Below are 14,481 nucleotides of genomic sequence, written 5' to 3' on the forward strand. Positions count from 1 at the left end.
CTGTATAGAAACAGAGGGGTTCTAGAGTTAGGAAGCAAAATGTTGGGTGTTTTGTTTTTTAACAAAATAGAGTTTTCATTTTATAAGGTCATAAAAACATGTCCACAGAAGTGATTACAAAGGAAGCCTGTGGTGGGATACTCGGAGGTGCTTGGTGCAGAGACTACCAGAAGAAAAATCACACATTTAAGAAGTATATGATAAGAATACACACATGATTGAAATTGAACTAACAGATTTCCATCCTCCAACTATAGTGTATGAAAGCATGAAATGGAGTCAAACAGTGATCAGAAGCAGAGCACCAAACAAATTAATTTTAAATGGCCTATTGCTGATGATTTTTCTCCAACTGTAAAGATGTAAAATTTCTTAGTTTGGGGATAAACATTTTTTTGATACAGAGCAACCCAGATGTCTTCATGTCCTACCTATTTCACAGGATTATTTGTGAAGGTTAAATGAGATGATGATAGCCCTTTGAATATTTTTTTAAATTTTATTTTATTATGTTATGTTAGTCACCATTCATTACATCAGCCCTTTGAATATTTTAAAGCACTAGACAACTATAACTCTCCACACACTCTCATTTATTCTTACTCATTTAGTTTATGCAATGGAGATAACATTTTAAAAATAAAATAAAATGTCCCCGGTGTTCTCTTAATCTGGCGTAAACATTTATGTATTAGGTGGAATCATTTTTCCTGGAAATATTTTAGAAACTAGATAACTATCTCTTTAGCTATCGTACAATGTGAAGTCTGGAAGAGGAATTAGATCAGTATTTCCCAGACTTTTGGATTTACTGGACTATTAAGAATAATAACCACAATAAGAATAATGCAGAAGAGTGAAACACTGAGCAGGCAACTTTATATTTTGCCAAGTAAGGGCATTAAAAATCTTTATATTTTTATTTCATGAAAGACCGCTTTAACACCAAAAAAATTAGGAAGTACATAGTACCAGAGTAAAGGACAATTCTTTCAAGCAGATGCTGTGGCTTTATGAAAAACTCATTACTTTCCCCCCTCATTTTATCACACATGGTGAAAATTTCAATACAGATTGGCTATCAATCCTCAAACAGTGATTGGGATCCTATAAAGACTGTCAAGGGCGCCTGGGTGGCTCAGTCGGTTAAGCGTCTGCCTTCGGCTCAGGTCATGATCCCAGGGTCCTGGGATCGAGCCCCACATCGGGCTCCCTGTTCCTTGGGAGCCTGCTTCTCCCTCTCCCACTCCCCCTGCTTGTGTTCCCTCTCTCGCTGTGTCTCTCTCTGTCAAATAAATAAATAAAATCTTAAAAAAAAAAAATACTGTCAATAATAACTCCCTAATTATCTAGTCTAGTTTTATTAAAGGACTTATATTTCACAATATCAGCAAATCAAATTAAACAGAATATTTTCTGGGAACTTACTTAAAACGAATGGCTTTTTCACAAGTAGCTAATAAACATACACAAGTCTTTATGACAACTTACATTGAGATAAACCAAAGGGAAAAAACCTTAAGTTAGTTTGCTAAGGTGCAAGAGTGCGTACCTGGAATTTATGGACAATGTTATTGACCTTTGCTTTATGAGGTGATTTTTTTCCCTTCCACATCAACTAACTGGGCATAACCTTAGAATGTCTTTGAAATTGCAGGTCAAAGTCGCCCCATGAAAGCACTTCCAAGTATGTGAGCCATATATGTTAGAAAGTATTTTTTGAAAGCTGCCGATTGAGGGTGACTAAACCTATTGACATCAGGAAACGAATCTTCCAGAAGGGTGTGATTCTGAAAGTGTGGTTGCACCAGAGAAACAGGCGAAGGAATAGAGAGTCTGGGTCTGCAAGTTTCGCTTGCGAGCTAGGGGAACACTGGCTTCCTTCAGACTTCCTTCAAACACGCCATGTGGTATAGGATCTAAGTTTTATTTGAGAAGTAGTGTCGGGTGTCCCGCGCTGCGTTCCTTTACTGACGTTCCAAACGGGTGGGACACACCCCACCCAGCCTCGCTCAGGCAATTCTTCTTTCCTGAGAGACTAGTCTCAGAGTTTTCCCATCTTCTCCACACACTTGGAGGAAAGGAGACATTTTTGTTTCAGAGATTCCAAGTCCGGGGGAACAGCGGGAGATGAGAGGAAGACAGCCACCCCTCCGCCAAACGCCGAGGGGCTCCTGGCCGGGCCTGAAGCCCCGGCTCTGGGCTCCGGGAGCCTGCGCAGCTCGTCACGTGACTCACGTGATTCACGCGCTGACTGCTGGGAGCCCGCGGAGACTGCGCTCGCGCGTGCGAACCAGGTCTCTTCATTCCCGCGCTTTCGCTGAAGAGGAAGGTCGCGACGCCATGTAGTAGACTGGGCTTGGGATGGGGCTGGAGGGATGCGTGCCCTTGGGAGTGTGAAACCAGGCAGCGAGAGGATGTCTCTCACAGGGACGTTAGTGGGTCTGAAATACAAGCAGGGAGGAAAAGACAGCGGGGAGGGTAGTGAGAAAAAAGGTAGGTGAAATGGCCACAGGGGCCCGCTGGGCGTTGAGAAGAAAGAGAAGACTGGGAGAACAAAGTTGCGTAAGGTGCAGGGTCATTGCTTGGTAAGGTCTAGGCCACCGGAACGTTGGATTGCATAGCCGAGGTTCGCGGCTGCGAATGGGGTGTGTCACAGGAGGACCCCCAGCCTTTTGACCCGGCCTGGATTCAGCGGGGGGCCCTAAGTTATGACAGAAAAAAAAAAAAATTATTTTTGCAGAAACAGAATTACCGAACTGTAGAGATTTTCATTTGCTATACACGCACGTTCTGTTACTCTGGGAGAGGAGAGAAGAGGTGTGGAAGGAAAAGGGAAGAGAAAAAGGGGAAGGGAGAAGAGAACGGCTGTCACGCTGGCTTCTCTTTTCGAACTTCCCAAGGCAAAGCGAGCACTACTGTGCATGTATGTTTTCTGCGTGCTCCTATTACAGCACTGACATGCTTGAAAGTACTGACAACGCTGTAGGAGCACTGTAGGGAATTTATTATTTATTATTTGTTGTTGTGTCTTTCTGTCTTGCTTATAGGAACATGATATATGACTAATCAGATTCATTACAATTATCCAGATCATCATCGTTTCTCCAAAAAAAGCAAAGTAAATTGACAGTCGAGTCTAGACAGGCTCCTCATCGCTTAAGGGGTAGAGGCTATCCCCTTGTAGGCTTCTACATTTTTTCTTTGTTTGAACGCACTCTTTCAGATTCCTAGGGAGATGATTTTCAGAGTTTATGGGAAAGTAGTTTAAGAGTAAAATTCGATGCTATATTAAGGTTAAGATAGGGCAGTGGAAACTCAGGAAATCTTGGTTCTAGTCTGGCTCAGTTTTACTTGTTTGAACTTGGTCAGCGTCTCTGCTTCTGTTTTCATGTCTGTGGGAAATGACACTGAATTAGATGAACTATAAGATACATTTCAACATTAAGGCTTTTTGAAGGTAGAAGAATCTTAAATCCTGAAACAGGCAGAAGTGCCAAAGAGACTAGTTTTGCTGAGGGTGTGGATGAAAATCATAGGAACGGTAGGTTGGGCCCAAGTGATATAGGACTTTGGGTGCCGTACCATGGAAATTGAACTCATTCTGGAGCAATGAAGAGTGGGAAGGTTTGTGAGTTAAGGGAATATGGTAATCAGTTTTGAAAGATTGCCCAAATATCAGTTGATAGGATGGAATAGGGCAGGGAGAAAGTGGGTAGTTCGGATAAGTGACAGATAATGAGAGCCTAAATTAAATTGATGGGACTGGAAAGAAAGGGAAAGACTCACAAACGCTATAGCATGGAGTTCATACTTATATTTGGCATTCCTCTAAACTTGCAGCTCTCGCCTCCGGAATATGATGGCAAGTCACATTGTAAAACCTGATACTAGAAATTGCAAGAGACCAAGAGAACTAGAGGTAATCCATATGCTCCTGGAGCCTTAATCTTTAGTTTTATTTTTTATGCTTCTCAAATTTTTTTCTATTTAAGAAAGTGCTCCTGATGAATGGAATTTGATGTTTTCATATCCCCAGAAGTGGGATTGTCCCAGCAGGAACTATGTTGACTCCAGCTGCTTTTTCACTAAATAGTATAGGCTTTCAAGAAACTATTGGGAGATGAAATTTCTTTGTTGTAATTGGTGATGGAGAAACAGAAATGGGTTCATGCCTATATAATACATAGGATTTTAAGTAATTGTTTTGCTCTAATAAGTAGGATACTTAGGTACTATAGTTGCTGATATTTTTAATTAAGAGCACTGTATTCTGCCCTTCTTCTCTACTCCTCCCACTACTTGATCTGTTTGCATTTGGGACGTTATTGCTTCCTTAAAGATTATGTTATCTTGCAAAATTTTGCAAGCATTTGCCTATTGTCTGAATGAAAGTTTTACTATATTGCTATGGAAACATCTACCGGTTCAAGATACAGGAAACTTTTTCATCAAGGGATTAATACCATATTCAAAGTCTAATGTAAAACAAAGTAATAATAAGTATATTGAACAAGGTACTTGTTAGGCCTAAAATTTTCTCGATAATAAAACTTCAAATGACTAATTAGGACATGAATGTGTATAGTTTCTAGCATGTGTGCTTTTTTCCTGGAAGATGTTTTATTTGCCTTTTTGGGGGACGGAATGCATTTGTCCTAAGGATCTTGTTGACTATCTGTTTTCTTTCTTCTATTAGCCTCAAATGCCAGAGAGTCCACAACTGTCCTCTCTTGGAAAATCAGAATCCTCTTTCTTGGAAAGCTCTGGACTATTTTATAAAGATGAATCCCTGGACAAAGATTTGAATGGTGATATACAAAATGCGTATATTTCTAAACATTGATTTTATAATACAGAAGGTTTATTATAGTTCGCAACTTACTCAGTGATTTTTTTTGAACAGATATGAGCAAGGAAATTAATCTAATGTTGTCTACATATGCAAAGATCTTAAGGCAAGTACTTATAGCATATCCTTTTGAGTCTTTCTCTTAGAAATAATTTTTTTCTGGAAACTCCATAATGGGAAGTTTAGTTCAGTGGCTGCAGACCTATCCAGTAATTGTAATTTCAGAGTTTTTTTTTCTACCTTAGTTTTTTAAAATAGATTAGTTGGTTATTTTCAAAGAATAACCCCAACTTTTCCACTCAACATCCTTTGTTTTGTTATTACCAGAGCTAAATACTAGGCTGGATGTATTTTGGTCTCTAATAAAATTCTAACATTTAATGAAAAACTTCTTTGAGAAAAATGCCATTTGTTGAAGTTAATGATAAGAGTGATATTAAAGATAAAATAAATATATTTATGAAATATTTAAATATTATGTCTGATATTTGAAGAGTGTATTTAAATATTTTATTGGCCTGAGATTATCATGTTTATAAGGTGTTCTTTTTGTTGTTGTTTTGTTTTGTTTTTTAAGGTGGGTTTTTTTTAACTACTGGACAATCATTGTATTTGGATGATGGTTTATGTGGTTGTTAAAATAATGTATATAGTTTAATATTAGAATTATAATGTATTATAAGATATATAGTCTGCAGTGTCAGGAGACTTTGAATAGTCAAAAATATTTACATGACTAATTTAACTTTTACTGAAGACTGTTTCTAAATTAAGGAAGCTTTTTGATGTACAAAGCTATTTAAATGAAGTAGCTAACAAGTATAACATAATAAAGAACATCACTGTGATAGTCACTAGACATTCTAACTATTTAGTTTAACATAAAACTTTTTTTTCCTCATTAGTGAGAGAGCAGCAGTAGATGCATCTTATATTGACGAGATAGATGGACTCTTCAAAGAAGCCAATACTATTGAAAACTTTCTAATACAAAAAAGAGAGCTCCTGAGACAGAGGTTTACAGTGATTGCAAATACACTGCACAGATAAAATTGTGTACTTAAAATAATCTGAGAATTTAAGCCCATTATTGTTGTATTAAAAGAATGACATTTATGCTCTGAAAGCTCTCTAGTTGTTAAAGAAAATGTGTGCCTTAAACATAGAAGGGGAAATTCCTTGAATTTCTTTTCTAGATTTAAAAGGGACTTTAAACTGGACATTAATATGAAGCATGTAGGTTTTTTTTTTTTGAGGGTTAAATATTTGGCATATTTCATAAAAGTGTAAATTATTTAAATTGCATATAGATTCTTTTTTTCCTTAAGCCTCCTAGCCTTTCTTAAAATTCTAAAAGAGGACTCACTGAGTTATTTTGATAATGTTTAACAATATTGCACTTTTCTTTTAAAATACTCTGTCTAAATAGCAGCTAGATAGCTATGGAGATAGTTTTAAAATGTTTTTCATAGTCAGTATTATAAAAAACCCTAAAACCTCAAGTTAATTTGTCCAGTTTCACAATATGTAATAAAATATAACTATAAGGTATTGCTATTTAATGTTACCATTTGATTATTTTCACTATTAGTTATTATATATGACTAATAAAAATTCTTGGTTTAAAATTATTTCTTGTGGTAAAAGTGATAAAATAAAAACCAGAAATTACTAACCAAAACCTTACATGAGTTGGCTTTTTTACATATCAACCGTATCAATGGTGCAGTTAATGAATTATATTTAGAGCCTTAGCAACTGTGTGGTATGGGACAAAAATTAGTGATCCAGAAGTAAAAAGATTGCCTAAACAACAAGGTAAACTTGATGAGTCATTTCAAACCTATTATAATTCATAAATTGAATTTCAATTAGAGGATCTCTAAAACTCACCTAGCTAAAAAAAATTCTCTAAAAAAGGGTTAGAAGGTACTGCTATGATTTTATTGAAGACTTTTAATATGTTATATAATTATATATGATAACTATTATATGTGATAACTATATTAATCAGGTTTTTAAAAATCACAGTATGCATTTTTCAATCATATAGATAATTCAATCTATTTTATATATATTTTACCAATATAAGCAGTCACAAATTTGGACATATTTACAAATAGCACCACAGGGAATTTGGTATTCCTCTGGTGTATAGCATATTTGCCTTGCTGCCTTCTAAATGTTAAAATCTCATTTGACAACTAAAGCAGCAATCAGATTACTATTTTAAGGCATATATACCACATTACATAAATACTCATATAAGAAAGGATTGAAATGGTAAAATAAAATATTACCTAAAAATATTGGTTAAGTGGAAAAAATTAATTAGGTTTGTAGAGGGATATGCTAATGGTGCAGGGTAGGTTGGAGGTCAATGAAATAACTATTAGTAATGGAATTTTAAAATACTAAATGTAACCAGAAGACTATATTTGAGTTGATATGACATGTCACCTGGATTTTGATTTACTCTGTTAACTTACAGAATTTTTTAATGTTCTAAATACAAAGACGTCTCTCCTGACACATCATAATTAAACGTTTCTGAGTTATTTTTTCTAAGCATTTATTACTAATGAGAAAGACAAGGCTAACATTGTTTCGGAGTGCATTTCATAACATGCTTGTTATATCTTGATGGTGTCACCGTTGTTCAGCATGTGGTTCTTTCCTATGCTGGTTCAGAGAATTGGTTTGATCATTTCATTTGGTCTGATTAAGACTAGGGAACTGATTTTTAGTCACAATGTGTTTACTGGTCAGAACAGCTACCTCCTAGGGTAAAAGTTCCTGAAAGCCTAATTAAGACTGATTTTTACCAAATTTTGATGTCTTTGGTACCATCCACATAAACAAGAATAATTATCTCTGAATAATTAACAACTGCAGATATGTTATTGCCCTTTAATTTACACTTCTAATATTACTCATTTCAATAAAATTTCACAAGTTTATAAATTATTTCTCACTGGTTACCAATAAAAATAGATATTGAATGTCTTGTACATCATACTCTGCTAGGCATTGTGGGGAATACAGAATAGTTTTGTTTTTTTTTTAAGATTTTATTTATTTATTTGACAGAGAGAGACAGCAAGAGAGGGAACACAAGCAGGGGGAGTGGGAGAGGGAGAAGCAGGCTTCCCGCTGAGCAGGGAGCCCGATGCGGGGCTCTATCCCAGGACCCTGGGATCATGACCTGAGCCGAAGGCAGCCGCTTAACCGACTGAGCCACCCAGGGGCCCCTGGAATACAGAATAGTTTAAGGTACTCTTTGTTCTCCCTTCTGACAGTTGTCACCACGGCTTTCTTGAAACATCTTACATGTCTTTGCTAGGAAGACATGATAGGTAAATGTTAGAAGTATCTCTGTGCAGTGCTAGTTAACTCCTTTTAGTGTGAGTTACTAGAATATGTTGGCAAAGGGGTCAGAAAGGTAGTGAAATGGGTTTTTGATAAGGAAAGAGGGAGGATATTTCAGGCAGGGGAAAGTTTGTTAAAATGGCACTGAAGAACAAAAATACATGGTATGTTGGATAAGCTTTTTCCTGAGCTGAGCATTCACAAAGGGCAATAGTGCATCATCTAAACTGTTGGAGAGCAGGGACTGAATCTTGTTTCCTTATATTCATAACTTGTAGTACAGTATTTGATATATTGGTGCTCAAAAGTGTTGGTTATGTTAATAAAAATATACGTGGTTATACATTTATTAAGGGCATACTTCCACAGAGCCTTATTCATACTAGATTGTCAGAAAATGTTTTGTAAATTAAATAAATGGAAAAGAAAAGGAAGGATGAAATGTTAGAAGGCAGAGGGTCAAAAGATGGAAAGGTAGGTGTGGCCAGATTGTAGAGTCCTTTGTTGATAAACTACATTTGGACTTTATTCTGTAAGGAAAGAGATGTGAATCTTTCAGAAGAGAAGTGGCATAATGAAACTGAGCCATGGATCAAGGCGCTTAATTGTAATGTGAGAAGAGGTTTGAAAGAAGAAAGTTTAGGAAGGGAGACCACTATTGGTGGTCCAATTTCAGAATTTCAAACAGCTGCTTATCATAGGTAGGTAGTTGGGATACTTCTGACAATGCGACCGACCTACAGGAGAGATTGCAGGTGTCTGGAAGCCCCATCCCTTGTCTGCCCTCCTGGACTTCCCCCCCCATTCCCTCCTATTCTGTCAGTGAGCCAAGGACAGCCCAGGAAGTGAGTGGGAGGTTTTGGAAATCACAGGATCTGCTGCTGCTAAATTCGATACCAGAATGTTTTTTCAGACCTTTCTCCATTTTGTCAGCAACCTTTCTACCGTTGCAGTAGGGTTCCTTTCTATGGTAGTATCCTGGATCCCAGGTAGGGGATTTGCCCCTTCCTCCTCCCCTTCCTCCTCTTCCTAGCCGCTCAGGCTTCCAATTCTGTGCCTCTTTTCTGAAGAGTACTGGGGGCTTCTGAAGCTTTTCACTCTGTGTGTGGCAGATACAGGCAGCAACCCCACAGAGCTGCGAGTTAAGGAAGACTGAGTCAAGATTTGTTTACTTGTCAGGAGAACAGTCTTTCCATTTGTATATTTTATATAACATGGGGCAGGATCAGGGTTTAGGGATTCTCTTGGATCTGCAATAGGAAGAATATTCACTGTTTAGACCCTTCTCAGTTGAAAATCATTGCTACATGTCCTAATGTAAATGTTTTATTCTTCTGTTTGCATTCTGGGGGACTGCCTTTAAAACCTCTGGTTTTGTTTTGTAGCTTTCTATTTTAGCTACTATTGTTACATGATTTTATTTCTTGAAATTGGCTGATGTTGAGCTTTCAGAAATCATACTAATATGCACTATAAACTTTAAAATTATTTAATTCAATAATTTAGTACTTGCAGTATGCAAGGCAGTGTGTTAGGTCCTGGAGTGGGAGGAAAAACAAGTGACCCTTTACTCAAGGAATACCAGTAGTAGAAGTTATAAATTGTATTCATCTTTATCACACAAGAGAGAGTAAGATGAGTGCCGTAACAGAGCTGAAATAGATGCTGTGTGAGTTCAGACTAAGGAGAATCAGTTCTTGTTATAGGAAATGGGAATGTTGTGTTTAAGAAGCAGGTGATATGTGCACTGGATCTTGAAGGATGAGTAGGGTAAGTGAATTTCACCTGGAGGAGATGGGAAATATCCTAGGTGAAGAGAAGGGTATAATTGTGACGAGGAGAAGAGAATGGGGAGTGGTTTAGTTTGGCTGGAGTGGAAGGCATTAGTGAGGGGGCACCTGGACAGGTAGGTTGGTGTGAGATTGTACAGTGCCTTCAGTGCCTGGCCAAGCAATTTAGACTTGACTTGGTAGACAGTGAGGAGTCATTTGTGAGGGCTTTTGGAGGATTATTTGATACAATCATATCTGTACTTAGGAAGATTAATTTAGTAGCAGTGCTTCCTAACCTTTTTCACATCATAGCACACCTAGAGAATGATAATATTTTTACCTCACACTGGAGTAAATTGGATGGGATCTGGAGCCCCATGAACTGTTTAGAGCTGGAGGCAATTGGCCTGTGGCCTCTAGCCATCCCAAGGGATAAAGGGATCAAGAGGCCCAACCATTTGGAGGCCCCCATAGTGTTTAGCTTCCCTATCTGGTTTCTCCTTCCAGTTAAGAGACTCTGATAATATTATCTAAGAGGTTGTGAGGGCCTAAATTAGGACAGTAGAAAGAACGTGACTGATAGGTAAGAGCAATTGAAGCATTGATGCTGAGGAGGACAGGTTTGGGCCAGAAGAAAAATTGGGGGGGGGGGGGGGGCGCTGCCCAGGTGGTGTGGACTAGCACAAATCTTTACAAAGGATTTGCCCGAGGCACCCTTGTAGACTTCTGAGCCCTAGTAATTTATACTAGCCCCCCTATATCATTCCTGTAACATTCTCTTCCTGGCCCTGTCTGGTTATAGTCAGAATTTAACCTCTTAGTGAATGTGAGGGGACAGTGAAGAAGAGGAATTAAAGGCCCACGCAGAGATTTTGAAGCTAGATGATTTTGCAGGTGGGAAAAATGGATTTCGAAAGGGGAAAATGAAGAATTCTCTTTTGACATGTTGAGAGCCACCTGCAAGAAGTACTTGGTGAAATTAAGGGACTAGATGAGACTACCAAGGAGAGTGTGCTGAGATTTTTATAAAGAGTAGAGGTCCAAGGTCAGACTCAGGAGGTGATAAGGGGAAGAGGAGCACTTAAGGGAGTTGACATTTGGAAATTATCTACTACCATATTTAGTTATGACAACAAACAAATGGGAAATATTATCTTCCTTTCATTCCCATTAACCCCATTTTATCATTGAAAAACTTGAGGCTCAGAGTGATTAGTAACTTACCCAAGGTTGTCAGCTAATAAGTGAAGCTAGCATAAAGCAAACAAAGAGGGAGCAAGGAAGTTAGAGAAGTGTAGTATTTTCAGGAACCAAGAATAGAAAGGGATTTAAGGAAGTATAGATCACAATATCAAGTACCGTGGAAAGTTTGAAGAGTATATAAAAAACTGCCAATAACATGCTATGGAGTATAGAACATATAGACATGTAAGTTTTTTTCTAAAATGTGAAGTGTTTTAAGTTCATGAATCTCTATTCAGACAAATGTCCAATCAGGGTATTCAATTTAATTCTACTTAAGTGAGAAGACTAAAGTAACTGACCTCAGGACATTTATTTTAATGTAAGAGGAGAGTGAGATGAATAGGCATAATATAAATAAAAGTAGTAAGATAAATGCCTAAGCGTTTCAAAGCATCCTCTTTATACCTCTAGTATTGTGGTTCTCAGATTTTAATATGTCTAAGAATACTTCCTTGCTGTATCCCAGAAATTCTGATTAGGTCCAGGGTGGAGTCCATGAATCTGCATTTTAGCAGTAATACCATGTATTTCTGTTCCAAGTGACCTTTAGACCGTACCTTGAGAAACAGTGCTCAAACAAAACACTGATTATAGTATAAATGATCTGTTTATATGTTCATTTACATCGGGTTTGAGTACTTTTTATCCCTCACCAGTTACTACTTTATTGAATGTATAAATAATTCGAAGGAAGATGATATTACATCTTGTTGGTTTGAGCATTAAAAGCTATGTAAATAATGATAGCTAACATTTTTGAGTATTTACTATGTTCTAAAAACTTTACATAACCTAACTCATTTATTATTCATAGCCTTAGAAGTAATAAGAATTATTATTATCTCCACCTTAGAAAAGAGGAAACAGAGCACAGAGAGGTTGCCTTGCTCAAGGCTATTTACTTGGAAAATGGCAGGTCAGGATTTGAACCCAAGCAATCTGGAGCCTGGCAGAACCTGGGCCAGTACTCTTATTAAATATTACACTACAATTCCTCATAAAGGAGGTAGATTTGAGATAGAATTTGAACAATACTAGCATTTCCTTAGGGATAGATTAGTCAATTTTATTTGGGAAAGCAGGAAATAGTTGGGTTTGACTGAATTGTTACTTACAGGAAAGTAGAAGGAATCATGTACTTTAAACTGAATTTTATAAAGATTTGAAAGAAATGAGATGATAGATATAACATTGTAAAATATTTTGCTAAAATAATGCAAATCTCACTTCTTCAGAGGAATAGGGTCTCTGTGTATTAGTTTTTCTAGTTTAGACTTCTATATTACTGTTAAAATTTTATGAAATAAAATACAGCACTGTCTAATTAATTACATATCTGACCACCCCTCTGTGTTAGGTAACACTACCTTGTGAACACCAAATAAATATGAAGTAAAAGGGATAATTTTCAGCTTCTTATATAATAATGATTTTTTTTTCTTGTGGCTTTTGAACTTTAGGTAATTTCAGACCAGGTCTCACTACATAATTTAGTTCATGACACCCTTCTTTTAGAAAATGCCATGCACGTTCATGCATATGTCATTAAAATGGAAGAAACTGAATTACAGTTCCTACTAAATTCTCATAAATTGCTGTGAAATCTTTGGCATCCCGTTCTGGTGTAATGTAATTAGGATAGTGATGAATAGTGGTCATTTTTTATCATAACAGTGAGGTTGCTTTTAGCACATCTGAAGTTAATACGTAGATTCAGTCTTGTGAAAAGAGGAACATTTTTCAACCATGAGAAATGATAATAATAATACAGTCCTGAGTTAATTCTTAGGCAGATTTGTACTGCAAGAATACAAAAAAAAGGATTGTTGTAGTTAAAAAATGGAGAGCCAGAGAGGTGACAGTTTGAGAATGAGGATGGAGAGGAATTTGGAGACTATATTTGGTGATGGGTTTACTTTTCCCTTACCAGAAGGTAAGAGTATTGTCTATGGAGAAACAGGCATCTTGTACAATTTTTTTGTGCTCTTGATTTCCTCTTCACAGTACCATGGAAAGTACTCATCAGAAGAAGGCAACCTTCGGTAAACGTGAGAAGCTTCCATGTATTGCACCACTCCTAACCACGGTGGAGGAGACGCCACAGATGGTCTCTGCTCAAGTCCGAGGACATTTTCCCAAGTGGCTCAGTGGCTATCTACTTCGAATTGGGCCCGGGAAATTCGAGTTTGGGAAGGATAAGTAAGTCTTGATTTTGGAGAACAATTTGGATTTTTTAGCATGGCTGGTTCAATAGAATATCCTTTAAATCTGTTTTCTCTCTGAGGCTAACATTGTCATGCAGCTCCTTTGAATACAGGTGAGAAAATTGTAGTCTACAGAAAAAAAAAGAGAGACTTAATTCTTAAAAAAAAAAAAGTCCTGACTTTTCTGCTTTGCAGAGGATTACGAATTTGTAGTCCTCTGAGGGCTTATGGCAAAAGAGAAGTGTCAGGAACTGTCTGTATGACTACCGAGCTGTGTTTCACCACAAGTTCCTGAAGGAAGGGGCAATGTCTTCACCTCATACAGCTCCCCTGCCCAGTGCTCCCCAGACACAATGGCTCTTCCAGTTCCTTAAACTGGACACACGTATTTTTGCTCAGGGTGTTGGCATTGGCTCTCATCTATCTTCCCAAGTCTGATTCTTGTCATTCAGGTATCAGCTCATATCTCACGTCCTTTGAGCCTTCCCTGATCCCCAAATCTAAAAATGCTATTATTAAATATATTACCTATTGGGGCACCTGTGTGTCTCAGTCAGTTGAGCATCTGACTCTTGGTTTCTTGGTTTTGGCTCAGGTCATGATCTCAGGATCTTGAGATTGAGCCCAGTGATGGGCTTGGCACTCAGCTCAGAATCTGTTTGTCCCTCTCCCTGTGCTCCCCTTGCTCGTGTGCATGCTCTCTCTCAAATAAATAAATAAAATCTTTTTAAAAAATGGTATTACCCATTTTAATTCTCTGCACAGCACTATCAAATGCCTAGTATTTTTTTGTTTTTGTTTTTATGTTTGTTTACTGACTGTGTTCCTCCACTAGAATATAAGTTCCATGTAGGCCCTGCTCTTAAATAGCTCTCAATAAATACATGTAAATAAATGAAAAACACCAATAACTCTTTTTTTAAATTTTATTTTTATTTTAAATTTTTTTTATTCTTATGTTAATCCCCATACATTACATCATTAGTTTTAGATGAAGTGTTCCATGATTCGTTGTTTGTGCACAACACCCAGTGCTCCA

At 37.3% G+C, this 14,481-nt stretch overlaps 1 protein-coding gene across 2 annotated transcripts in view; it reads left to right on the top strand.

The window, feature by feature from the left end:
- Positions 1-1,309: 1,309 nt before the first annotated feature.
- LOC118013230 (beta,beta-carotene 9',10'-oxygenase) overlaps positions 1,310-14,481 on the top strand; it is a 48,697-nt gene continuing 35,525 nt past the window's right edge. Inside the window, exons 1-5 of one of the 2 annotated variants that reach the window (XM_035008935.1) lie at positions 1,310-2,297; positions 3,844-3,922; positions 4,700-4,811; positions 4,907-4,958; positions 13,243-13,437. In XM_035008935.1, coding sequence (XP_034864826.1) covers positions 2,131-2,297; positions 3,844-3,922; positions 4,700-4,811; positions 4,907-4,958; positions 13,243-13,437 — 605 coding nt within the window. In that variant the 5' untranslated portion in view covers positions 1,310-2,130. Of the gene's footprint in view, positions 2,298-3,843; positions 3,923-4,699; positions 4,812-4,906; positions 4,959-9,044; positions 9,211-13,242; positions 13,438-14,481 lie in introns of those variants that run through there. The other variant, XM_035008936.1, reaches the window with a different exon arrangement.

This window comes from Mirounga leonina, unplaced genomic scaffold (genome assembly GCF_011800145.1).
Source record: "Mirounga leonina isolate KUSES-001 unplaced genomic scaffold, KU_Mleo_1.0 Mir_153, whole genome shotgun sequence".
Taxonomy (NCBI): domain Eukaryota; kingdom Metazoa; phylum Chordata; class Mammalia; order Carnivora; family Phocidae; genus Mirounga; species Mirounga leonina.